This window comes from Pseudorca crassidens, chromosome 15 (assembly GCF_039906515.1).
Source record: "Pseudorca crassidens isolate mPseCra1 chromosome 15, mPseCra1.hap1, whole genome shotgun sequence".
NCBI classification, from domain to species: Eukaryota; Metazoa; Chordata; class Mammalia; order Artiodactyla; family Delphinidae; genus Pseudorca; species Pseudorca crassidens.
In genome coordinates, this window is record NC_090310.1 from 67,169,336 (window position 1) to 67,195,847 (window position 26,512).

Consider the following 26,512-nt stretch of genomic DNA (forward strand, 5'->3'; position numbering starts at 1 on the left):
ACGGGATCTAGAGCACAGGCTCAGTAGTTGTGGCGCACGGGCTTAGTTGCTCCACGGCATGTGGGATCTTCCCGGACCAGGGCTCGAACCCGTGTCCCCTGCATTGGCAGGCAGATTCTCAACCACTGCGCCACCAGGGAAGCCCCAATCCACGTGGCTTTAAGGATGGAAAGCTATGCCTCACTTATCTGATGCTTTGTGGGAATGTGGTATTTCACATTAGTGGTTTTCCTAGCTAATTGAAGTTTGCCCCTTCAGGCACTGTAGCTTTCATTTTAACCTTTTTGGGTAGAAGTTTATTTAAGATGAATTACGTATTTTCCTACTTTTTAAACTATGGGATATGGTTTAACCTCTTCTTATTCTGGCTTAGGATCATAAGTATGAACCCTTCATTGAAAGCCTGTGACATGAACAGTACAGTTCTATGTGCTTTTGCTTATTTTATTCTTACAACAATCCTAGCAGATGCGTGGAGTCCTCTTCATTTCACAGACGAGACCCAGAGGGGTAGAGTAACTTGTCCAAAACCTCCAGCTTGTCTGTGCTTGGGTGGATCCCCTGCACAATACTGGTTTAGTCACTGTGCCCTAGTGAATATTGAGCTAGCTTAGAGGCTGCAGAGCTGTGTGCAGCTCCAGCTCCTGGCCTATTTATAATATTACTTTGTCCTTACTGCTGTCATTTCTTAATGTTTCTGCCACTGTGTCTTTGTTGCACCTACTTGACCACATTGTCATGCATTCTGTTGGGTCAGGGGAACTTGAAGTAGTACAGTGCCTTTCCCGAATAGTTAAATATATGCTGTTTGTGACAGCTATTTTCTTCACTATTCAAATGTCATTTTCCACTCACTTTTCTTTTTTAATGAAACGTTTTCATTTTGAAACAATTTCAATCTTAAGTTGTAAAAATAATATGAAGAATTCCTGTATACCCTTTACCCAGCTTCCCCAAATGTTAACATCTTATGTAACTAATATTATTGTCAATACAAGGAAATTAATAATGATACAATACTATTAATCTATATAGTCTTCATTCAAATTCCACTAGGTATCTTACTGATGTCCCTTTTCTGGTCCCAGATTCAACCTGGGATCACATATTCCTTTAGTTGTCATGCCCTTTTACTCTCCTCCAATTTAGGATAGTTTGTCTTTTGTGACCTTGACACTTTTGAAGAGTACTGGCCAGTTACTTTGTAGAATGTCCCTCACTTTGGGTTTGTCTGATGTTTCCTCATAATTAAATTCAGGTCATGCATTTTTGGCGAGAATACACCAAAAGTGATGCTCCTTCTCAGTGTATCCTATGAGGCAGTATATGCTGTTGATATGTCTCATTGCTGGTGATGGTAACCTTGATCACTTGGTTAAGGTGGTGTCTGCTAGGTTTCTCCATTGTAAAGTTGCTGTTTTTCTGCTTTATAATTAAGTGTCTGGTGGAGTGATATTTTGAGACTCTGCAAATATCCTGATGATCTTGCCTGTAAGAGTTATTAATGTGGTGTTTGCCAAGAGGTGATTTTCTCTTTCATTCTTTCTACATTATTAATTGGAATTCTACTGTAAGAAAAAGCTGTCCCCCTTCCCCTGCATTTAGTTATTCAGTTACGTATAATACTTTGGATTCATGGATACTTATTTTACTCTGTAGGTTATAATCCATTACTGTCATCTTTTATTTTTTTTGCTCATATTATCCCAAATTTGGCCTTTGGAGAGCTCCTCAGGTTGGCCCCTATGTCACTTTCTTTTACTGAAAGGACAAGGCAGCTAGAAAATTTGACCTTTTCAAAAGTGGGGCATTACTTAACATAGTTAGATTAAACATTTATATTAAAAGTTTGGCAGAAAGGATATTTTCTGGAACTCTAGTCTCTCTGCCTTTTCTCTACCTCATGTCTGACCTTTTTGGGCAGGAGACATCTGATCCTACTCCATTCACTAACACAAGATTTGGATAGAAATGATTGTAGTGTGTACCTTGAACCTTGAAAATCCAGATTCTTTCAATTTTAGTTTCCTGCATTAAGGGGCCTTATTTGCAACTGAGCACATTGAAAGGCAAACTTTTTTTTTTTTTTTTTGGCCTGAAACCTCCTTCCTTCTACCTATACAATCTTGATAACAACATATCCAATATAAGTGCCATACCCATACATCACAGCCATTCTTAACCCTTCCTTTCTTTCCACTTCTGGTCAGTCGCCATGTCGATTCCACCTTTAAGTGGAATGATTCCTTTAAGTTGCATGATTCCTTTGTTCTTCAGCCCCAGTTTTCCTACTTGGGTAGATCCCAAGTAGGTAGATATGTAGTTTCCAGCCAGTTTCACTGTCTTCAGTCTCTGCCCCTTCCATTTAATAAGCACCGTAAACACCACTAGAATTATAAAATCACAGTGTTCCCCTAGTTAAACATTTCTTTGGTTCTCTATTGCCTGTGAATAAGGTCTAGACTCCTCATTGTGGCTTTAGAAGGTCCTCCACAGAGCACATGCGCATCCTTCATTGTGGCTGCATCCCCATCCCCTCAGCTCTAGCTGCTCTTGACCACATACTCATCCTCATATACATTTTATGTGCCCAGTACACGTAAAGCCTTTGGACTTCTCTTGTTTCTTCCATGGGGAATGTTCTTCCCCTCCCTTGCTGAACTACTCATTCTGTAAGGTCTAGTTCAAATATTGCTCCTTCATCTGTGCTCCCATAGGATTTTATTTATTTTATTTTTTATTTTGGACTATTTAAAAGATACAGAAAAGAACAAAGAATAATATAATGATTGTCATATACCTACTGGCCACTCATCTCCCTCAAGCCCTAACATTTTGCTATGTTTTTCTCCTTTGTTTTATTTTGGTAAGAAATAAAGCCCTGTAGATTGAATTTAAGCTCTCTGTGTATTCCTCACTTTTTCTTCCTCTTGCCCCAGATTTGAGGTGTATGTTCCAATGCCAGTTTTTATATTTCTGCTACATATGTATTTTTAAGCAATTTATTGCATTGATTTCCATCTTACCAAAATTTATATGCTTCATTATACTATATGTATCCTCTCGCAATTTGCTTGTTTTCACTCAATATTAAAGACAACTAGCCATATTTACACACGTAGAACTAGAGCTGTATGGATAAATATGAAAAATTTTCATAAAATTGTCTTCCTTTTATGAATGCATCAGATTTATTAATTCATTTTCTGTTGGACATTTAGACTTTCACTGTTACAGACAATGCTGCTGTGAATATCCTAGTACGTTTGCTTATGCACATTTTGTTTATCTAGAATGAAGTTGTGGGATCGTAGGGTATGTTCATCTTCCAGCTTTATTAGGTTTTGCCAAATTGCTCTTTTCTTCATATTTGTACCAGTATTTGCTATTATGAGTTTGGATAATCTGATGGATAGGAAATGGTTATCTTGTTGTTTCAATGTTTTTCTTTGGTTTCTAGTGAGATAGAGCATCTTTTCTTGTGTCTATGGACCATTTAGGTTTCTTCTTCTGTGAATTGTCGTGTATCTTTTGTCTTTTTCTTTTGGTTTGTTAGTCTTTTAATTATTGATTTTTAGGAGCTACATATATTCTGGAGCTATATATATTAGTAAATCCCTAGTTATAAGCATCAGACATTGTCCCTCAGTGTTGCTTTATGGCATCTTTCGATGCACTGAAGTTCATTTCAATGAAGCCTAATTTAAAAGTCTTTTTTTCCCTAGATTTTACTTTTTGTGTCTTTAAAAAATTCTACGCTGCTCCAAGATAAAAAAGATAGTCTCTAATATTGTCTTCTAACAGTTTTAAAGTTTGTTTCCCCGTATATTTAGGGCTTGTCTACTTGGTTTATTTTTGTTGCTGTAGTATTTTACACCCTGTCCATAATTGTTCTTGCTGCATTGTATTACTATTGTTTGCTTATAAGTGTTGCTCTTTCACTGGGCTGGGTGCTCCCTATGGGCAGAGACCAAATCTTATTTTTTCAGTGCTTAGCTTCCATCTCAGACCACTTAAAAGAAGAAAAGGATGGAGTGGTCTAAACATTAAAGATGTTTCCCCACATTCCAAGGCCCTTAGAACTATGGTAATTCATCTTCTAGGGGTGAGCCTTTTACCCTACACAAAGTAGCTTCCTTTTTTCTTTCAAATAACAGCTTTACTGAGGATATATGTAATTCACATACCATAAAATTACCCAGTAAAAGTATATAACTCAACATACGTAGTATATTTAGATGAGAGTTGTGCAACCACTACCACCATCTAATTCCAGAGCATTTTTACCACCGCCAAAAAGCAACCCTGTGTCTATTTGTAGGCACTCCTTATGCTATAGGAATATATCCTCCTCCCAGTCCTGGCAACTACTAACCTACTTTTTGTCTCTATGGTTTGCCTATTTGGGACATTTCATGTAACTGGAATAATAAAATATGTAGCCTTTTGTGTTTTTAACTTAGCATAATATTTTTAAGGTTCATTCATGCTGTAGCATGTATCAGTACTTTATTCCTTTTTATGGCTAAATAATTTAGTATTCCATTGTGTGGATATACCTCATTTTGTTTATTCATTCATCACTTGATGGACATTTGGGATATTTCCATGTTTTGGGTATTATAAATAATGCTGTTATTTACATTCATGTACAGGTTTTTGTTTGAACACCTGTTTTCAGTTCTTTCAGGTTTATGCCTAGGAGTGGAATTGCTGAGTCATATGATAACTCTATGTTTAACTTTTTGAGGAACTGGCAAACTCTTTCTCAAAGAAGCTGCACCATTTTACATCCCCACCAGCAATGTGTGAGGGTTCCAATTTCTCTATATCCTTACCAACTCTTGTTATTTATTATCTGTCTGTTTCATTTTGGCCATCCTAGATGGGTGTGAAATGGAATCTCATTGTGATTTGATTTGCATTTCTCTGATGGCTAATGATATTGAGCATCTTTTTATGTGCTATTTGGTCATTTATATGTCTTTTTTGGAGAAATATCTATTTAGGTCTTTTCCCCATTAAAAATATTTTATTTTGTCTCTTTATTTCTTCCTTCCTAATCTATATACTTCTTTTTTCCTTTTCTTATTACATTGTTTGTCTTTTTATGTTCTTGAGTTATAAGAGTTCTGTATATATTCTTTTTTTTTTGTATATATTCTTAATACAAGTTCTTTATCAGATATATGATTCACAGATATTTTCTGACAGTCTGTAGCTTGTCTTTTCCCTTTCTTGATGTTGTCTTCTGAAGCACAAAAGGTTTTAATTTTGATGAAGTCCAATATCTTTATTTTTCTTTCATTAATTGTGATTTAAGTGCCATATCTAATAAACCGTTGCCTAATCTGAGAGCATGAAGATTTACTCTTAAGTTTTCTTATAAGAATTTTGTAATTTTAGCTCTTACATTTAGGTTTCTGATCAATTTTAAGTTAATTTTTGTATGTGGTGTGAGGTAGGGGTTCATCTTCCTCCTTTTACATGTGGATGTGCAGTTATCCCAGCACCATTTGTCAAAAAGACTGTTCTTTCCCTGTTGACTTGTTTTGGCACCCCAGGTACTGTCTGACAGCTCCCCATTTGCTCTATTTCCTGAAGAGAATAGGGCAGAGTCCCCACATTCCAGCCCTTTCCTCCCCGATCCCTTTCCCTTTCCGGGGCTCCCCCAATAAACTATTTTCGTGCCAGCTACAAAAAAAAAAAAAAAAAAATCAGTGTGACCATAAATGGTTGCAGTTATATTCCATTAATCTATATTTTTATCCTTATACCAGTACTATGTTGTCTTGATTATTGTTACAGCTTGGCTTTTTGTTACACCAAATCTGGTGTTTGCACAAGCGTTTCTATGGTCGTTGGAAAAATTAAATAAGTACAAAGTAACAGAAATGGCTAATAGCTGTTACTCATGCAATGATAGTAAGCTCCCATAGAGGCCATTGCTGTCCTTTTCATTCCCAGTGATGGAGTAAGCGTTAAAGATCTCTCTTCATTATGTTAAGCTTTATGTGTGTGTGCGCATGTGTTTGTTTGTGTGTGCCTGCCTGTGTGCACGTGCATGCTCTGACCTCTGTCACATATGCAACTTTACTTTGTAATTTCAGTAATAGTCATGCTTAGAGCCTCAGAGCGGGTCAGCAGGTCCTGTTTACTCTCCTGGGAGATGCTTGACATTGGTCAGAGTGCATTAATGGTGGTTTGGTGTGGAGGGCCTGTAATAGCACTCATTGACGTTGGACTTGCTGTCAGGGGAAGCATGGGTTTTAGAAGCTGTCATTAGCATTAATTGCCCCTAATGCACCATCATTTTTGACAGTAATGAGCTAAACAGGGAGGTTATTACTCTCAGCAGAAAGACTGCATTTCCTGGCGTTAAAACATTTTTTGGGGTGTATGTGGTGTGCAGTACAGGCAAAAGAAGGACTAGTTGATGCACTGTAAAGCAGGTTTAGCTGCATTTAAAGTGGCTAAACAAGTCCCTTTCTTATTATAAAAACTAATCCTGCAGTGTTAGTTTGAAGGAAGAAGCAGCTAACCAACAGGGATCCTACTCTGAACTCTTTACAACAGGGTTTTGAAAAAACCTCAATTTGCTTTAAGAGAGTAGCATAAAAATGCTTTTCTTTTCAGTGTTTCCAGAGACCCATTTGTAATAAGATTTTAGGAGTGGAAGGACTTGTTTTAAATGGTTCCTTATTTAAGAACAGCCCTACGGTGTTTCTATGCAACACAGAAAGCTGTAACTTAGGAGGCCTTTTAAAATTAGGGCTGAGAGCAAACCCAAAATGACTTGAGTTCACTGCAGTTTGCCCTTTCATTATTCCATGTGTCTGTACTGTAAATGCTTACAATGTCTTCAGAACAAACACAGTTGAATCTTGATTAGCAGGCTTTAGTGACCGTGTTATTATTGTAAGTTTATAGTCAGGATTCTAAGTAAAAACCCACAAGTTGATGGCTTCCTTATCACTATAATTAGGATACACTGAGGAGCCTTACACAAGTCTTTAAACATGTTTGTGTTTATTCATCTGTTGAAAGGGAGAGTGATTGTCTTTTAAATCATATTTATTGGGTGGTACTTTTTTTTTTGGCCGTACTGCATGGCATGTGGGATCTTAGTTCCCTCACCGGGGATCGAACCTGTGTCCCCAGCATTGGAAGCCTAGAGTCTCAACCGCTGGACCACAAGGGAAGTCCCTGAGTGGTACTTTTTAATACAGAATCATTTATAAAGAAGAAAGTATTTGTCACACAATGCCAATGCTCAGATAATCCCTATTTTATTTTTATTTATTTATTTATTATTATTTTTTGGCTGTGTTGGGTCTTCACTGCTGTGCGCAGGCTTTCTCTAGTTGCGGCAAGCAGGGGCTACTCTTTGTTGCAGTGTGTGGGCTTCTCATTGCAGTGGCTTCTCTTGTGGAGCATGGGCTCTAGGCGCTCAGGCTTCAGTAGTTTTGACTCACGGGCTCTAGAGTACAGGCTCAGTAGTTGTGGCACACTGGCTTAGTTGCTCCGTGGCATGTGGGATCTTCCCGGACCAGGGCTTGAACCTGTGTCCCCTGCATTGGCAGGCAGATTCTTAACCACTGTGCCACCTGGGAAGTCCCAATCCCTATTTAAAAAAAAATAGGAGTAAAATATGCATGTAGTTAAAAAAATTCAAACTGCAAAAAGGTATATAATGAAACATTAGAGCCTTCTCTCATCCCTTCAGTCCAGTCCCTCTCCTTTGAGCAGGGGTCCCCAGCCGCCAGTACCACTCCGCGGCCTGTTAGGAGCCAGGCCGCACAGCAGGAGGTGAGCGGCTGACCAGCAAGCAAACCAGGCTTCATCTGCCGCTCCCCATAGTTCGCATTACTGCCTGAGCCACGCCATCCACCCGCCCACTCCCCCACCCCCACCCCCACCCCCATCCGTGGAAAAATTGTCTTCCATGAAACTGGTCCCTGGTGCCAAATGGTTGGGGACCCGCTGCCTTAGAGGAATCCATTAGTAACAGTTAACTGTATATACTTTGAAAAAGAAGGATGCCCATATCATTGAATGTATGCATATCCTTTCTTATTTACACAAAAGTAATCCTTCTATGAAGAGTTGTGTTCTTTGCTTTTGTTACAAAGTAGAGGTTTCCAGCTTTCCCCTTGGGGTCTATTCAACTTGATGGCCTCCCCCCACCCCTCACCCCCCCACTCCCCTGCCATAATTCACCCAGTTGCCTGGACTCAGTGACAGGCGATGTTAAATATAATTCTGCCAATAGGCAGCTGTGTATTCAAAAGTAGGAGGTAATAATATGCTTATAGCCTTTGGTAGTCTTTTACATTTAGGGTTTTTGTTTTTTTTTTTTAAGCAAAACAGAACACCCCTATTCAACCTGATAATTGAGGTTGTTGTCACAAAATAGTTATTATGGAGGCTGTTAAAAGGAATTACTTGATCGCTATCTTTATCTCTTTTAAATTTTTCTTCTTTGCCCTTGATTTGAGGTTCTCACACCTTGATAGTGCACTTCAGAAAAATGCTGAAGCTCTCCTTCAATTATTTGCCCAGCCTTCTATCTCTATTCCTTGATCCTAACTTAGACTGTAAACCAGTGTATGTGGCAAGGATCTCTTTAAGCATTACATTCAAGCTTATCAAATATTTGGAAGTCTCACAGATATGTTTACACATTAAAAGTGCCTTGGGATTGCATAATTTGCACATTCAAACTTAGATTTTAAATAAAAAATTTAAATAAAAAATTTCCCTTGAGGTAGACTTTTAGCATGTTTTCTGTCTCTTTTGGAATTTTATGTTTATTTTAATCTAATTTTTAAAATTTTCTTGTTTACTAGCATTGGCTGGCCCCTCTTTGTGAAAATGTTTATAGGGAACGTATAGAATTAAAGCAACCTAAGAGTTAAGATGGACTGGTTTGTGCTTGAAACAAACTCCAAATCTCAGGGGCTTAAAACAAGTTTCTTTTTTGCCCATGCAAGGTATCTTTAATGTGTCAGCTGGAGACTCTGCTTCACGTTGCCCTTACTCCAGGACCCAGGCTGAAGTAGCAAGCTCCTTTGTAGGTCGTCTATGTCCATGTCAGAGGAGAAGAGAATCACAAACCGACTCTTAAGCTTCCACTTGGAAGTGACACGCTTCTGGGCAGAGCCAGTCACATGGCCATACCTGATTCCAGGAGGGCAGGGAAGTACATTTCTGCCACATGCTCAGAAGGAGAAGCAGAAGTACTTGGTGGATGGCAGAGATGACTGCCATAGCTTCTTAAATCTTCCTGGGCAGACCTGTAGTCTGCTTGGCACAAACTTAAGTGTTGGCTGGGAAGTTGGACAGGAAGGTGCCTAAGAACGTGGACTCTAAGTCAGGATGCCTGAGCCTGAACCCTGGCTCTGCCTTACTAGCTATCTGAACTTGAGTGAATGGCTTCATTGCTCTAATCTTTAATTTCCTCATCTGAAATAGCACTACCTTAGAGTTGTGGTGAGGATTAAATGAGATAATCTTTAGAAGGCCAGTGTCTTTCACATAGTAAACACTCAATAAACATTAGCTGTCATTAGAATTGAGTACTTGTTGATTTAAATTATTTGAAGGTTACTACTTAAGGAGTTTCTCCCTTATTTATTTTAAAGTACACATGAAGATACCTACTTTTTTTCTTTTTGTTTCTTTTTTAATATATACCATTCATTCAATGCCAAAGAAAGGAAGAAGGGATAAGAATCAAGGAGTTACTTTTAGGCCTCAAGATGGAAGAGGTAGAAATACTACTGGGATGGGTCAGTTTTACTAAAATCATTGAAGACTCCTGTCCTAGGATTATTTTCATGCCTTTACTCACAAGTAAGAGAAAAATTTGGATATGTATATTAATTCCTGGTATACTCACCAGCTGACTTGGCGATTTTCTTCTGTGTTTCACCCTAGCTCAGAGTCAAGATTTCCACTGAAGTTGGCATCACAAATGTCGATCTCTCCACTGTGGATAAGGATCAGAGCATTGCACCCAAAACCACGCGGTAGGTGGGATGCCTCCTGGGTACAGGGAGATTCCAGGCTTGAGCTGGGAGGAGCATGCCTAGGCACTGAGCCCCTTCAGATGTCATTTCTGTGTCAGCAGTGACCCAGCTTGTACTCCAGATGAAAGAGGCTGTCATTCCTCTGGCACTGCATCAGGGTGCTGCTTGGCATCCAGACAAATTTGGGGGTTGTCTATATCAGTGATCAGTCCCTGAGCAACTGTTTATTAACAGTCCACAGCGAGGTAAGGAGCTTACCTCAGAATGTAAGTCTGCGTCAGTCAGCTGTGTTACCAAGCACATTATTTAGTTCAGATGTCGATTCTTTTTAAAACAAGACTTTCTTTGGGGTTTTTTTTTTTTTTTTGGCCGCATTGCATGGCTTGTGGGATCTTAGGTCCCCAACCAGGGATCTAACCCTTACCTTTGATAATGAAAGTGCAGAGTCTTAACCACTGGATCACCGGGGAATTCCCTAAAACAAGACTTTCTTAATGGAGGAAGCAGTGTATTAACTTATTTTCTGATGTCATCTCTTTATCTTCACAGTCTTGAACTTGCTTTTAGGGGCCTCATGTCAACTCTCTTTGGCCCACAGTGAGCCTGAAATCAGTTGTACGTCTCACAGGTCCTTAGAAGTGAGATGGCAGATACCCAGCGCTAGGGCTGTGAGTCCCTTTCTCAAGTCCATGGAGGGCATCACTGATCAGTCACAGCGTTTGTTCCTGCTGAACTCAGAATCTTTTTTTTTTTTTTTTTTTGGCCGCGCCATGTGGCATGTGGGATCTTAGTTCCCCGACCAGGGATCGAACCCGTGCCCCTTGCATTGGGAGCACAGAGTCTTAACCCCTGGACTTCCAGGGAAGTATTTCAGAATGTTTTTTAACACAGACTTCTAGGTAACCATTAGTAATTGATCAGAGTTGGGCCAGAACATTGTATGAAGCCATTTCTCAGCTCTCTCCCAGATCCTCATTGGGTGCGGGGGGGAGGGGGCATCTAGACATCTGGGTGTAGTTCAGACCCCAAATTTACTCAACTGGGGTGGCTATAGATGCCAAAGAAAGTAGGGGAACCTTCGAGGCTGTTTTGAAGATGGGACATTAGCCAGAGACTAGAAGCTAAGCATTCATTCATTCCTTTTAAGTCACGTGGAAGGGCTAGGCTTTCTGCCTCTGGCTTGGATATTTTTATAGTGACATTGGAAATGAGAGCACTGTTGAGAATCCACTGAAATAATGTCTGTAAGAGTGCTTTGCAAAGTTTAATACTCTACATAGATAAAGAGTTGGCATTACTCATAAGTAAATATAAAGCCTAAACATGAAATGTGGCCCTTGTGAGCTCTGTAATCACTTGGCTTGTTTTGTATCCCCTGGCCATTTTAATCTAAAGTCCCAGGAGATAGCTGTGAAAAGAAGAGTTTTCTCATCAAGCCTGCCTTTTGAGAGAATGACTTTTTAAAGCTCAATTTCAGGCAGAAAAATAAATTGAAACGGTGTCCAGGAAAAAAAATGCAGCATTAAAAAAAAGAAAAAACTGTACATACCCTTCTGTCCTTTGCGTCTCCTACCTCCTAGTCTCCCGACCCTGCTCACATATGCTGCTAACGTCGATCCTGTGATTTTTTTTTTTCTCCTTGTGGTTTTGCCAGAGCCCTCCAGTCCGCCTGTGAGCTTGCATGGGGACATGTGAGCCCCATTGGTGCCTGACTTGGTTGAGTTGATATCCTTAGGTCCTTGAAGTGAAAGCCTGGAGCATCTGCGCATAGCATTTTCCCCAGACCCTGATGAAAGTTTATTCTGTGCTTTTCTCAGTCCTGGCTTTATCAATCCAATTTGCCCTCAGGCCACAGACAATTCTCCACTCTGTCCACAACAGAAAAGTGTTACAAGTGGGAGAGGGAGGATTAGGCAGTGAAGTGAAGTTTGTATTCTTCTCTCTTGTCTCAGAGATCTGCAGATCCTCCTCTCTGAAAACTTACCTTATAAATGTCTCTTTCAGGGTGACCTACCCAGCCAAAGCCAAGGGCACATTCATCGCAGACAGCCACCAGAACTTTGCTTTATTCTTCCAGCTGGTAGATGTGAACACTGGTGCTGAACTCACCCCTCACCAGGTCAGGAAAGAGCGCAGACGGTTCTCTTGGCCTGAAACATTGATGTACACGATAGTTGTTGCCGTGGTATATAACACTGAGTCGAGAAAATTCCGAATTCCTGCTTTCAGATCTTCACTCTGAACCCTGACAATCCATCGGGTTCTCCCACATGACACTCTGCCCCTCTTATACTGGTTGTAACCCTGAACCTGGAATGCACTCTTCTTTTAAAGAGATTAGCTGGCATAGAAAAGATATATTTAAGGAAGATTAGCACTTAATTGAGGCTTTTTTCTTTCTGACTAAAAAACATATATTAAAATAATTTTGAAAAAAGGAAAACCTAGGAAGTGAGCCCAAAGTATGCTTTTGTTCTGGCCAAAGCAGATTTTGTAGGAATCTGAAAACTAGCACTTTTTAACTCGTGCCTCCCTTGTGTTATGAAACCAATAGGCTTCATTTCTGTTTTCCATATATAACATAATGATAATTATTATTTAAAAGATTTTCAAACTGTATCTTTTCCCCAGAGAGTCTGATATGGCCCTTGTCCTCTCAGACACCTCCTTTCCTGCCTCTGTCATCCCACTTGATTGAGAATAACTGCTCTGAGCCCTGCCCCAATACGGTTGTATTGTAAAGGGAAGTTCAGAGAAGTACTTTGAATGTGGAAAGATAGGAAAGAACGTGGGACCTAGTGGCCTTGGTTTAGGTGCTTTGTAGCAGTACTTCAGCAAGAGCTAGCGGACTTGTGTCCATGCTGAGGGGCAGCTTCAAAACAGACCATGGAGGGGAGTGGACTCAACTTGGAAACCTTTTTGCTTTCTGTTTCTTGTAGCTGCAGCTACTGTGCTTGTGCCCAGGCCCAGAGTGGCTGCCGCCAGCACCGCCGTCCCGGCCCTTCTCTGCTTCTCCTCCCTCTACACCCAAGCTCCAGAGAGCTCGGTCAGGCCACTTAGCCACGACTAACTTTTCAGCCCCTTAGCACTTCCCACCTCCTTCTCAGAATGACATCTGCCAGTGAAACAGCACAAGGGAAGACAGAATATGAAGAGAAGTAATTACAAGACAAAATTGGTGGGATTAGGGTTAGGGCAGGAAGAGTTAGTGAGGAAGTATAACTTTAACTGAATACTCCTCATCTCATCCAAGATTCTGTTTTGGAAACCCTGGCTTACAGACCTCCTAGGTAGAGATGACATTTTGTAGATGAGCCTGGCTGCTGCCTGTGCTTGGCTGTGACAGGAGGAATATCAGGCATCCAGGCTTCTAAATCCCATTCTTGGCCAAGACTGCTGGAGTCAGGAGGCTTCACAGCTCTGGGCCTCTTTCCCTAAATACTTTGATGGTGGTTCTTCGTTGCCCAGGTGTAAAGTAACAAATGAGATTTGTGTTTTTTCTGTGGATCCAGCACTAGCTCTGTGACCATGGCAACTCATTTAAACTCCGTGCCTCATGATCTGTGAAATGGAACCGATCTACCTGCTTTGTTGAATTCTTTATTTTGAAACACTTGAAAGAAAAGCTGAGTGGATATTAAGTTTTGCTGCAGTTCTAATTTGCAGAAACCTTAGTTTCTTAGGCCATTGGGGGGATAAGGTGATTAGACTCATACCATCATTGATAAATGTTTGTTGACTAGCTAGTATATAGTGGGTCCTACGCTAAATGCTTTGCCTACATTATTGTGACTCTTGACATAGATATACCACATGTAGAAGTTAGTCTTTCTATCCTAAAGATGCAGAAATCAAGGCTCAAGGAGGTTAAGTAACCTGCTCAGCCAATTAGTAGTGTAACCAAATCTGTTTGTCTTCAAGCTAGGCTCTCTCTGACACTGGGCTGCTTTGCTCGATTAGAACTCTGCCTTGCTATCAATCCCCAAGCCTTCTCTCCTAAATCTTTAGCTGGAGGCACTAGGAAATTGAAAATGAGCTTCTTAAAGTTCCACCTCATTTCCCTTCTTTTCACCCTCTGGTGAAGAAGTTAATTGGGCAGCAAAGTGGCCAAAAGGCTGGCAGAAAGAAGAAATTACAGCAACAGCAAAGGGCTTAAATCATCCACAAACTGGGCATTCGGCCTACAAGTCGTTGAGAATTGGCTGGACCCCTAAGTTAAATTTCTTATACTAGCAAAAAGTGATCTCTGATCTCTGAGCTAGTAAGCAGGGTGGGACGGCCACTCCTCCTGCTTTCTCGGGCAGGCCTGGCAGATCCCAGAGCTCCCACTGCGATGAAAGAACTGACAGCCTGCTGCCTTGTTGATTTGATGTTGGGCCCGGAGGGAGTTTTGAAATTATCAGATGAAGGGTTGCGTTATTGTTCTATCCAGACATTTGTCCGACTCCATAACCAGAAGACTGGCCAGGAGGTGGTATTTGTTGCGGAGCCGGACAGCAAGAACGTGTACAAGTTTGAACTGGATACCTCTGAGAGAAAGCTCGAATTTGACTCTGCGTCCGGCACCTACACTCTCTACTTGATCATCGGAGATGCTACTTTGAAGAACCCAATCCTGTGGAATGTGGTATGTGCCTCCATGTATCTTGACCCAGGCAAGAGTGGCTGTGCTGCAGTCAGACACAGACAGCTCCTCTCCAGGGCATGGGCTCCCTACCCTGGCCTCGCCTTGCCACCCAGGGCGCACGCATTGTGAGGTGAGGGGCTGTGTGCTGTCCCCATTAGTAGTCTTAGGGGCATGCACATGGCCTGGCACGTCTTAGGGGTTTAATAAATAGTGATTGAGGGAATGATTGATGCATAGATTTGCCCTCATGGGTTCTAGCAAATTTCTATAAAAGTTGTAGTAGAAGAAGGTTTTCATAATACAGCAAAGCACTATGGGGGGGGTACATAGATATCAGATAAAGGCTTTGAGATATGGCTTGGCCTCACAGTGTGGGCCAGGGAGGGGCCTAAGATTTGAAATCCAATTCCAATTCAGGATGGTATGGGACAGTGAATTGTGGGATATGCAAAATGCTAATTAACTAATAACCAACAACTACAAGGTGTATTAATAGTTTACATAGTGTGTTTCACTTACATAACTCACTTTTGACTGGTGTGTTAAGAGAAAGCTTGAAAGACATGGCATTTGAACTAGGGAAGAATTGCAGGGGTTTATCAGAATAGTATCTGGGGGACTATAGATTGATTGCTGGGGGAACAGCCTCCAGAAAAGCTTGAGGTGCTTTCAGTGAGATATGAGTTGGGTCCATTTTGCTGGAGCACCTGAATCTGGTCCAGAGCAGTAGGCGGTGAGGTTGGAAAGGTAGCAGAGGCCAAACTGCAGGCCTTGAGTGGTTGGCTCCCTTTGCAAGACAAAGGGGCAGCTGCATTTTCTTATGTTGTATTCAAAGCTCCTTTTCTTCTCTTGGACTTTGGGCTGCTTTTTGTATGAGAGCACATTTTCATTTCTTTTTTTTTGGGGGGGGAGCGTCTGAGACTAAATTACACTTCCTAGGGACATGGAGCAGTTTCTGATTGCAACTGTAACAGCCTGAGTACCAGCTGGGATTTTTGTATTAGGCAGCTCTGTGGGGCTCACCAGACCAGTAGAAAATTGGAACTCTTGGTCTAAAAAGGATTTTCAACAAATACTTATTTTGTTCTTGAAATTTTTACTGCCTCAGTTTGTCGGCTAATGGATCAGAAGTGATTGGACTGCTTGGAGCTTTTTTCAGTTATGGTCCTGGACGTGAGTTAGGAGATACTGTCCTGCTGATGAGTTTCGCCTCCTTCTCTGCCCCTGTGCCTTTAATGGCTGCATTTATTTTTTTAGGCTGATGTGGTCATCAGGTTCCCTGAAGAAGATGCTCCGTCGACTGTCCTGTCCAAGAACCTTTTCACCCCCAAACAGGAAATTCAGGTAGATCCCAAAAGAGTTCTTCACTAAACATTGAAGAGAAATGTGAAGTGGACACAGTGAGAGAGGGCAGCAGACCCCTGGACACTGGCTCTGGTCCCTTCTTTAACCTGTTTATATGATGTTTTATAGTTTGGTCTTTGCCATCTTGTGGATCAGTCAGGGCAAATATCAGCCCCATCCTAGTGCTTAAAAAACAGGCTCAAGCTGCCCACTGACCAGCTCCCAGAAAACAGATAGTTGGAGACAAAATCAGAACCTGAATCTGTTTTTCCTAAACATGCAGGAGGTTTAGCCCTCAGATCACTGCTTGATACTACAGCACACATGGATTTGGCTTTGTTCCTCTCTGCTCCTGCATAGACCAGGGGCCCACAGGTGGACAACTCAACTGGAGAACAGGGCTTTTCTCCCCTAGGCTAGCCCTTCCTCTCTCCTGGAACTCACTTTCTTTGCATACAAATATTAGCAATCCCTGCCCAGCCCAGCCCATAGGACTGTTGTGAGGATCAAAATAGTTCACAGATAAGAAAAGAAAAGCTTTGAAAAGTTTCTGAAGCAGTTCACAAAATAAACAATAATTATTAAACAGTTTGAGCACTGGTTAAAGAAACTGAGGTAGAGCCACTTGGTGGACTGTTTGCAATCATGAGAAATGATCATACTGCAGTAACAGGGAAATCCCCATTTGAATTAATGTTGAAGTGTTCCAAGCAGACCACTTACTCTTATTTCACTGTTAGAAAAAGGACAAGGGCCCAAAAGCTAGAGTAGTAGGATTTCTTTTTTAAAATCCTCCTAATGTTGCTATAGCATCGTTTAAGAATGTCAAATGCAGTTAAATAGTGGAAGGTATAAGCATGATGACAGAGGGTGCTGACTGATTTATAGGGTTGGAGTAGGCAGCAGTGACTGCCACAGGCAATGTTAGAAGTCCCTTCATGACAGTGGCAGCAAAGAGGAGCTGAGGTTAAAAAGTTGGGAACAGGAGTCTCAGGTGGAGGAGCTGCCTTGTTATGGAGCTGGGTTGGCTGGACACTGGCAAGCAAGAAAATTTTAAATTATTATACGCCAGTTAGCTAATTTAAGTTGGTTAGCAAAATATGATAGTGCTATCCTAGGAACCCAGAAGCATTATGAAATCCAGAGTCCTGCCTTGGGTGTGTCACCCCAGCCATCCAGATACCCGGGCACCATCTTCGATACTAGGCAAATGCTGCTTGATAGGTTGCATTCTCCAACCTCTAAATGGCAATATGTCTTGGAGGGAAAAAGAGGGTTGGTCAGGAGTAGTGAACTGGTGTAGTGTCTTTGGAAGCAGGCCTCTGGAAGCAGAAGCCCCTGTTGAGAAGAGGCGAAAGGCTAAGTGGCCACTCACGGCCAGGAAGTTTCAGCCTCTGGGAGGCATTTCCTCTTCTTGACTGTCATTGGCGTTTGGTTCCTAGTACATATACATGGCAGCCCCCGCTGGGAAGAGCACGTTTTAAAATATTCCTGGCCTGTCTTCTTTTGGCAGCACCTGTTCCGCGAGCCGGAGAAGAGGCCCCCCACGGTGGTGTCCAATACATTCACCGCCCTGATCCTCTCGCCCTTGCTCCTGCTCTTTGCTCTGGTGAGTAGCTGTAATTAGCATGGGCAGCGTGTGTCTGGCGCCAGACTCAGCAGATGTAGCTGTTCCAAAGGAGGCTTTGTGCTCTGGCCTCAGCACAGCTCCAGAGGGGTCCAGCAGCTGTGACCCAAACCGATGGTCAAAAAATTTTAGAATAACTAAAATTCCCCATTATGGGGGAGCAGCCAGAAAAACTGATCCATTATCAAGGGGCATGAGAAAGTACCCAGTAGCCGTTAAAAATGGTAAAAGTGTATAGACGGGGATGCTCTGTAGGAACGTTCAGATGAGGTCAAGTGTGAAAAAAGCAAGACCGGATGCTAATAGCTATAGAGAAAGTGAGTACAGAGGCTGTGCATTTCAGCACTGTTTGGAGCATAAAACCATAAACAACCTAAAGTCCTCATAAAAGCAAGTGTTAAATAAATTATGTACATCCATACAATGGAATAATATGCAGCTCATTAAAAGAATGGATAGGGCTTCCCTGGTGGCGCAGTGGTTGAGAGTCCACCTGCCAATGCACGGGACACGGGTTTGTGCTCCGGTCCGGGAAGATCCCACATGCCGCGGAGCGGCTGGGTCCGTGAGCCATGGCCACTGAGCCTGTGCGTCCGGAGCCTGTGCTCCGCAACGGGAGAGGCCACGACAGTGAGAGGTCCACGTACCGCAAAAAAAAAAAAAAACGAATGGATAGATTTATGTACTTGTCAACTGATATGACGAGGTTGCCAAGATGTTCTATTGAGTGAAGAAGGCAAGGGGTAGGATAGTATGTTTAGTACAGTGCTGTTTGTTTAAAAACCTTAAAAAGGCATCATCTATTAGTGTTGGTCGCCTCTAAGGAGGGGGCCTTTTAGGGAGTATAGAAGAAGGACATTTTTACCTCTTATACTTTAATGTACAGTTTGAATTTTTTTTTTTTTTTTTTTTTGCGGTACGTGGGCCTCTCACTGTTGTGGCCTCTCCCATTGCGGAGCACAGGCTCCGGACGCACAGGCTCAGTGGCCATGGCTCACGGGCCCAGCCGCTCCGCGGCACGTGGGATCCTCCCGGACCGGGGCACGAACCCGCGTCCCCTGCATCGGCCGGCGGACTCTCAACCACTGCGCCACCAGGGAAGCCCTCCCTTGTCTCTTTTTAAAAAATTATAAACATAGATGTAAATCCTCAAAGTTCAGAGAATTTTGAGAACTGTATGGAAAACTCATTGGATCTTATTTTTGGAAAGTTGCTTGTGTTCATAATTCATTCATTGATTTTAATAAAAGAATTATTGGTCAATCTAAATCTGGAAGGCATGCCACAAGCTTTCAGAAACCAGACCTAGGATATGGGCACCTGTTCTTTTGAGTGATCAGAATTTCAAAAAGCATGGAACCCACAGCAAGAGCGTGTGCATCCTCCCAACTGCTGGTGGGTTTATCTCACCAATACTTAGAGAAATTAGCAGGGGTGCCAGTTACTTCATCACAAATACAGGTTCTGACCTTTCAGCCTCATGGTTTCACCTGTTTTAAAATAGAAAAGTTTGCTGTCATTAAAAATGATGTTCAGGTTTGAGTTACCCAAGCGCATTTGAGAGCAGGTGTTGGAATGCCTTTCTAAAGAAAAAAGAGAACAGTTTTTTCTGAGGACTTATAATAGGGTGGTCGTCACTTGGAAAAATTCCCTGTTCTTCAGGTACGCATGAACTTTTAAGCCCTTAGGGCTGTTTATTGGATTAGCATTGGCATGGCATGTGTTGCCTCCCTTTCAAGTTCTAATGTCTTTTTAATTTATTTCTCCCCGTCGTTCAGTGGATCCGGATTGGTGCCAATGTCTCCAACTTCACTTTTGCTCCTAGCACGATTATCTTTCACCTGGGACATGCTGGTAAGCGCCCCAGGCTGCTAATTCCATTTAACCTCCTTTGACATTTTGCCTGCCCACGCAAAAGCCCTGTTAAGTAGACCCACAGCCTATTAACTATAATGACTTAATAGCATAACATTTCCCTCTTCCTCGTGGCCTTTTACGACAGTTAATATGATGATAAACCTGTTTGGCCCATCAACTTAGAACAGCTGTCATTATATTGGGTTTCATTGTACTAGGCTGCCGTTGGCAGGCCGTTTTACCTTCATTTAATAGCTCTGTTCATTTCCAGAGATTACTCACTTATTGTATCTTTACATTGAGCCATCTTCCTGAGTGAACAGCATTAATGCAGTTTCCAACGGTTATCTTCCCCCAACGTATTGATCTTCACATTTGCTAGCGGCTGTGTCTGGACTGTAGTAGAAAACAGTCCCTTCCACAGTCAGACATGCTGTCCTGCATTGTTCTCTTGAAAACTTAGGACCTAACTGTTACAAGACAGTAAATTCACAAATCAGTTAGGCGTTTCAGAAACTTTCGATACTATTGAATTGGTGACCCTTGCATTTCACTGAGACATTAATATTCTTTTCTGATTTCTTTGACTCTTTCAGGAGTCACCCTCTTTGTGTCCATAGTGTGCTGATTCTGTAGGGGTCCACAGACGAATCCCTTGAAACTCTAGGCAAATTTGTATCTCTGTTTTCCTGGGGAAAGAGAGAGCCTGTAACTTTGATCAAAAGTCTGACAGTGGTCCATGACCTCAGAAAGGGCTAAGAACCCCTGCTGTAGTTCATCTGTCATCCTTTTGGGCAGAATTGACAGGAAGACCTTTCTCTCCAGCCCAGTTAACTGAATTTGAGTGATGGCCCTCCCAGGTCAGGCTGAGAACAAAACCTGAATATAAATTTGTTTAGAGCCATGACTTTTTTTGCCAGAGTGCTTTTTGTGTACATTCCCTCATTTGATTCTCATCACAACCCTGATGGGGGTGACCAGGGTAGGAATTATGCTCCTTGTTTGATGGGTGAGAGAATTTAGGCTCAGAGAAATTAAGTGGCTGTGAAGGGCAGAGCCTGGGCCAGAACCCAGGGTCCTCAGTGCCCAGACCTGAGCCCTATTGACTAAACCTTCCTCCTCTGTCCTCCTTGCTTCCTTCCTAGTCACAGTGGCAAATTAGCCCTAAAAATTTTTTTAATGAAAAGAAAAATGATTCATTTCTTTAATCCTATGGGCTTTCATCCAGAATTTAAAAAATCAACTGAATCCCAAATATAACATGACATAACTTAAAAAACAAACAACAACAAAACCTGCGTTAAAGAACAAAGATGCGAGCTGGAATATGGAACCAAGTTGCTGAGATCTGGTTTTTACCTGTGGATTTCTTGGTAGCCAGGGCTGAGAAGCAAGTATATTGAGCTGTTTATTTTCTGGCATCAGATAAAGGGAATAAAACATGCTGTCTATAAATACAGACCTCTTAGGATCTGCAGTTACTGGCTTCTAACTGTCCTCTGCCCAGGGCAATGTCACTGTTTGACTTAATTGGCTATCATGACACCTGTTCTCGTAGCTATGCTGGGGCTCATGTATGTCTACTGGACGCAACTCAACATGTTCCAGACCCTGAAGTACCTGGCCATCTTGGGCAGTGTGACGTTTCTGGCTGGCAATCGCATGCTGGCCCAGCAGGCAATCAAGAGGTAAGGTTGGGGGCGGGCCAGGGACCCAGAGTGGGATTAGAAATACTGTTGTCAGCTCTGTCCACCCAGCTCTTTGAACAGCGGTATGTGGCAAAATGATTCATGTCCTTAGGGGCCAGTGTGACACCTTAATCCAGCCTGATACAGAAGCCTTTTAAATCAGAAAAGAGCCTTGGTGATAAGTTTTAAATACGTTAAAACCACAACAGTTTATGCCCCGGCACATTGAAACAAGAGAAGAAAATAATTGCTTTATGAAGATTAAAATGGGTTAGGACAGGTGGCAGAAGGTTGTTGTTAGTGTGCTGGCTGTATAACAGTTTTCTCCTCTGCTGCCGCAGAAAACCCTTTTCTGCCCTCCTCCCGCACCCCCAAGGAGGACTCTTCTGTAACCACCACAGCCTCCCGGAGCTCTTCCTCCTAAGTATGAGGTCCATGATCTTCCCCCCAGAAACCACGTCGGGCTTTACAGAGGCCCCCAGCAGGGAGCACTGCTCAGTGGCCCGCATCACGTCCCCAAGAACCAGACAAACTTAGGTTCACACAAATGGTCAGGTCCCCCCGCAATGGCAGCTTGCTGGCAGCTTGACTTTAGAACCTGGCTTAGAAGCAAATTTAAATGTCACGTAGGTATTTCTCATTGATTTAACTTTATTAGAACTTGGGTGATTTCAGCCACATAAAGGTCAATAAGAAAAGGTCAGAATTGCTTTCACCTTTGGAAGTTCACAATTTCAGACGTGCCCTACTTTCTCCTCTCCAGGACTTTTGGTGGAAGAATGTAACACAATAGTGTTAGCCCCCCCCGTGCGGCTGCCAGTTAAGTTGGTCAGATCAGAGAGAGACTTGCTCAGAGACTGTTATGGGCGGGAGAGTCCCACGTCTCCTCCCTGCCTGAGACTCCATAGAGCTCTCTGAGTGCCTCACCGTGGATACCGGCCCCAGCATGCTCCCTGCCCCGCCTGTGGCCGTCCAGATTCCGCTAGAGCTTCCCTTAGCACCAGCAGTGGCCACTGGCTCACTTCTCTGCCCCTCCAGCAGCCTGAACTTGGTGGCTCTGCACTGCATCTGAGAAAGAGCCAGGACTCAGCTGTTTTCTCTGAGCAGAGCCCTGTTCCCTCAGAGCAGCCCGTCCAGGCCCCAGGGAGCCAAAAGGCTGTCCTCTGCTGAGTTCACTCTTTTCTGGAAGTTGCCCACACAAGATGAACAAGATTAAGGAGAGACGGGAGTGGAAACCGTTTGATTTAGGTCCTGCTCAGCGGGAGTTCCTAGTCTGGAAGGCTAACATTGTGTACACTTTCTGGGGAGGAAGACCATGGTTCTCATCCCACCCGCCATTCTATATAGAAAGTCACAGCCCACTCTGTTGCTGTCTTCCTGAGTCCTAGAGCAAGCTCTGCCCCTGGGGAAAACGATGACTCTAACAGAAGCTCTGGTCGGGTGTTTGCCATTTCTTTCCTCAGCTTATTTCTCTTCTTACTGTCCTTTCTTGACTCTCAAACCCTCTTTCCTTTGGCAGGATCGCTGCAGAGCAGAGCAGTAGATTGGCAAAATATAGGACACTACGGTAAAGATGAAGGGCGACTCATCCCAGGAGCAGGGCCCCTTTCCATCTTGCCCACCTCATGCATGTCAGTTATTTATCTGATTTTCAGCACACTTGTTCCTCCCCATCCCTCCCTAAGCTGAAGCTGAATTCTGAGGCCATTTCCCCACTTCCTGGACCAAGCTGTAACTGGACCAGGGCAAAAGCCAAAGCCCCCTGAGTTAGCCCAGCTGATGGTAACTGCAGCAGAGCAGCTCTGACCTGGCTTCGACTGTAAGGCTCCATCCTCCCGTGTGTCCCACGGGGTACTTTATAGACACAGCCCCTCTCTGTGTTCAGAGGAGAACAGAGTTGAGGATAGACAGATTCAACCTTGGACTTCTTGAAAGGGGACACCCCCCCCCATTCAGGACATCTAAATTCATTAAATGATGGTCCCATGGCAAATCCTGGCACACCTTGTCACTGTTCTAGGCCTTTTTGTAATATTAACCTCTGATTGGGCCAAACAGTGTGGTTTGGTGAGACGCTAAATTTTGAAGACTGATGGCCACATATCAAAGCCAGCATCATCAAAACCCAGGTTCCTAGAGCTCAGGATATATGGTTCAGGGCAGCTCCCTGTGTGACTAAAATGTCAAGTGAAATATCACCCGTTCTCCATTGTGTCAGTCCTAGGATGAGGATGGGAATGGAGGAAGGTGAAGGGAGGGAAGGAGAAGAGAGTGTCTGATGCTTCACTGATCAGCTCCTTTAGACCAAGGATTGGCAGAAGTTTTCTAGAAAGAGCCAGATAGTACTTAGGCTTTGCAGGCCATACGGTCTCTGTTACAACTACTCAACTCTGCCACTATAATGTGACCACGTAAACAAACCCGCATGGCCATGTTCCAATGAAACTTTGTTTACAGAAGCAGGTGGTGGGCTGCATCTGGCCCGTGGGGCACAGTTTGTTGACCCCTGTACTAGACCAACAAAGAGGAGGGAGGTATTTGAGTTTTCAAGTCATGTTCCCGCTCGTCCTTTGCCATGGAAATGGCTTTCCCTGCCAAAGCAACAAAGCCGTCTAATTTTCACTCCTCTGAAAATAGGAGAAATCAACAAAAGCATAGAATGTAGAGCCTTTTTCACTGATGTGTGAACATAAGCTGGAACATCTAGTTCTCAACACAGGCTTGCTCAGAGACGACTTGCTCAGAAAGCGACTACATTTGTTTTGGTTTTGTTTTTTCAGGATTAATTCATATACAGTAAAATTCACCCTTGTTAGTGTACAATTCTGTGAATCTTGAAAGATGTAGTAGACACTACCTCAGCCAAGGTACAAACTTATTTCCACACTCCAGTGAGCTCCTATGTCTCTTTGTGGTCTGTCCCTTCTCCCCACCCGCCATTCCTTAGCCTTATCCATTTGGTTTTGTCCTGAATTACAGTTGCTCTCGCTGAGATTTGTTTTCAGAACTAGTCCTTTCTGCTAAGTATTGAGCTCTTTAATTCTTTAAAACTAACTGGATTCGTTTTGTTTTTCTTGATTTTTAGATAGTCTGCCCCCCCGCTACCCCCAAACCATACTGCTTGAGAAAGAGGAAAGTCACTTGATCATTTGGACATTTGGGACTTCCTGAGGTTGGGACCTTGTCTTTTAGAGGAAAGTCCCTAGTAGCCAAGTGTTTTTGATCTGAGAACAGGTATTGATTTGATCAGGCGTAACAGAGGGCTAATTTCTTAGCTAAGATGGAGGCTTGTGGGTCACCACCCTTTCTGCTGTTCTTATTTCATAATTAACGCTGTCCTCTCTGCATGAACGTTTCGAAACACACATACTTTTTTTTTCTTTTTTGGCCGCCCCACGTGGCTTGTGGGATCTTAGTTCCCCGACCAGGGATCGAACCTGTGCCCCCTGCAGTGGAAGCTCGGAGTCCTAACTACTGGACCGCCAGGGAATTCCTGGAACACACACCTGGGAACCTCTGAACGCTGGCAGAGAATTAGGGGCACTCACTTTGGCCCTCAGGATGAGTTCCATGCCTGTGCATGCGTGCCCCTTGGAACTGTTGATTAATTGGTTTGGAGCCTGCCATTCTGCAAGACCGCCTTGTCATCACATCAGCCCTCACCACTGGGGACAGCTGCCTGCTGAGGACGGCCTGTGTGTGAGCACCTTGCTTCTGCTCACCAGAACCATCTGAATCACTTACTTGGTGCTGTCATCCTCTGGCTGCACAGTGTCTGTCCAGACAGTCACTTCCCTTCTTGTGTTTCCCCGTCACTTCCTGGAGTCTAGGGGGGGCAGCTGTGGAGAAAGAAGGAATAAAGAGAGTTAGTGTTTATCCCCTCAAACTTTTTCTGTGAGCTGAGTCCAGTTTCTGAGAATCATTCTTTCTTAAGTTTAGACATCGAGTCTGATCACTGACAAGAACATGACCACACGATAGGAATATGGTGCAGATTTCTGTACCGAAAGGTCAGAATGTCATCTTCCAAGCTACGTGAGGGCATGTGTTGTTTGGCAGACCTGGAGTCCGGGAAATTGAAGACGAGCGTTCTTCTATTCATCTAGTTGAAATGTACAGTGTCTTTTTGGCCTTGTACTGTGAGAGGTGTGCCTGGAATTACCTCATCTTGTGTTTTCACATACCACACTTACTTAGGTATCATCAGGTGTGTTTCATTGTTTATTTAAGATGTTGTCAGCTTCAGTTCGAGCTATCTTATATTCTTTTGTGAAATGAGATGGGGCATAAATAAATAGAATTAATAGATGAATGAAAAAAAATAGATGAATGATTGTTCCCTTATAAATGGGATCTCCTAGTACCTTGGTCTCTCTGTTGTCACCAGTTAGGAGCTGCAACACTGAATTGAAATATTCAATAATTTTGTGTTTGTCTCCATTTTCTTTCAGAACAGCACATTAGTTCCAGGAAAAAGAAGGAGATTCTGAAAGCTTAAGCGAATATCAAGAGAAGGAGTCAAGAATAATTCATAGTTTGAGAAGAGGAATGAAAAAAACCCTTTATTTAAAAAGAAAAAAGTCAAAATCGTTTTGCTTGTTTTTCTATTTCCCCAACACAGAGCAGGTACCTGTGAGCCCAGATACTCTGTTTCTGTGGCATGGTGCCCTAGCAAGATGCTGTGAATATTCTAACTTACCCACATGTTGCATTGAAAAGTTGAAATCTGTAATTAATCTGTTACGGAATAAAGAGAATAATAGGAATGAAGACCTGAGAGTTTCTTCCGGTACTTTGGGGCTGATTGGATTCCCAGGGCACATAACATGAGGCCTTCGTTGGGAAGTATGCTTGACACAGTGGCCGGGGTGTTTCTCCAGGACGTTTTACGTTGGTCCTTCTCACCTCTTTCTTTCTTTCTTTTTTTTTTTTTTTTTTGCCGCATAGCATAGCATGTGGGAGCTTAGTTCCCCGACCAGGGATCGGACTCATGCCCCCTGTCACCTCTTTCTTAGCAGAGCTGAGGATTACCTGGAAAAGCCAGCATCCTTTCTTCCTCTCCAGCACTGGGTACCAACTATGTCCTGTCGATATCTGAAGACCCCCCTGCTTTTGCCTTGAAAGTTTGGTCTTGGTGTGCAGTGGGGAAGGGAAGGGATTATCTTAAAAGAAGGCTGAGCCCATGAGCTATCTTAGGTTCTTAGAGGGACACATGCATCTCAAGAATGCCCCTTTGGAAGTTGTGCCCGGGATGACCATTACGTGGAGGTTATACGATATCACTTAGAGAAGTAATATTGAGCAGTGTGTTTATGTGTGCAGACTTCAGTGTTGGGCA

The 26,512-nt window shown here is 42.9% G+C and overlaps 1 protein-coding gene across 2 annotated transcripts in view; it reads left to right on the forward strand.

Moving 5' to 3' along the window:
• The window catches only part of RPN2 (ribophorin II), a 53,127-nt gene extending 27,183 nt beyond the window's left edge, over positions 1-25,944 (forward strand). Inside the window, exons 10-18 of one of the 2 annotated variants that reach the window (XM_067708074.1) lie at positions 9,940-10,031; positions 12,036-12,150; positions 14,464-14,658; positions 15,916-16,002; positions 17,516-17,611; positions 19,408-19,483; positions 21,045-21,174; positions 22,694-22,741; positions 24,591-25,060. In XM_067708074.1, coding sequence (XP_067564175.1) covers positions 9,940-10,031; positions 12,036-12,150; positions 14,464-14,658; positions 15,916-16,002; positions 17,516-17,611; positions 19,408-19,483; positions 21,045-21,174; positions 22,694-22,741; positions 24,591-24,645 — 894 coding nt within the window. In that variant the 3' untranslated portion in view covers positions 24,646-25,060. Of the gene's footprint in view, positions 1-9,939; positions 10,032-12,035; positions 12,151-14,463; positions 14,659-15,915; positions 16,003-17,515; positions 17,612-19,407; positions 19,484-21,044; positions 21,175-22,693; positions 22,742-24,590; positions 25,061-25,625 lie in introns of those variants that run through there. The other variant, XM_067708075.1, reaches the window with a different exon arrangement.
• The last annotated feature ends 568 nt before the right edge of the window (positions 25,945-26,512 follow it).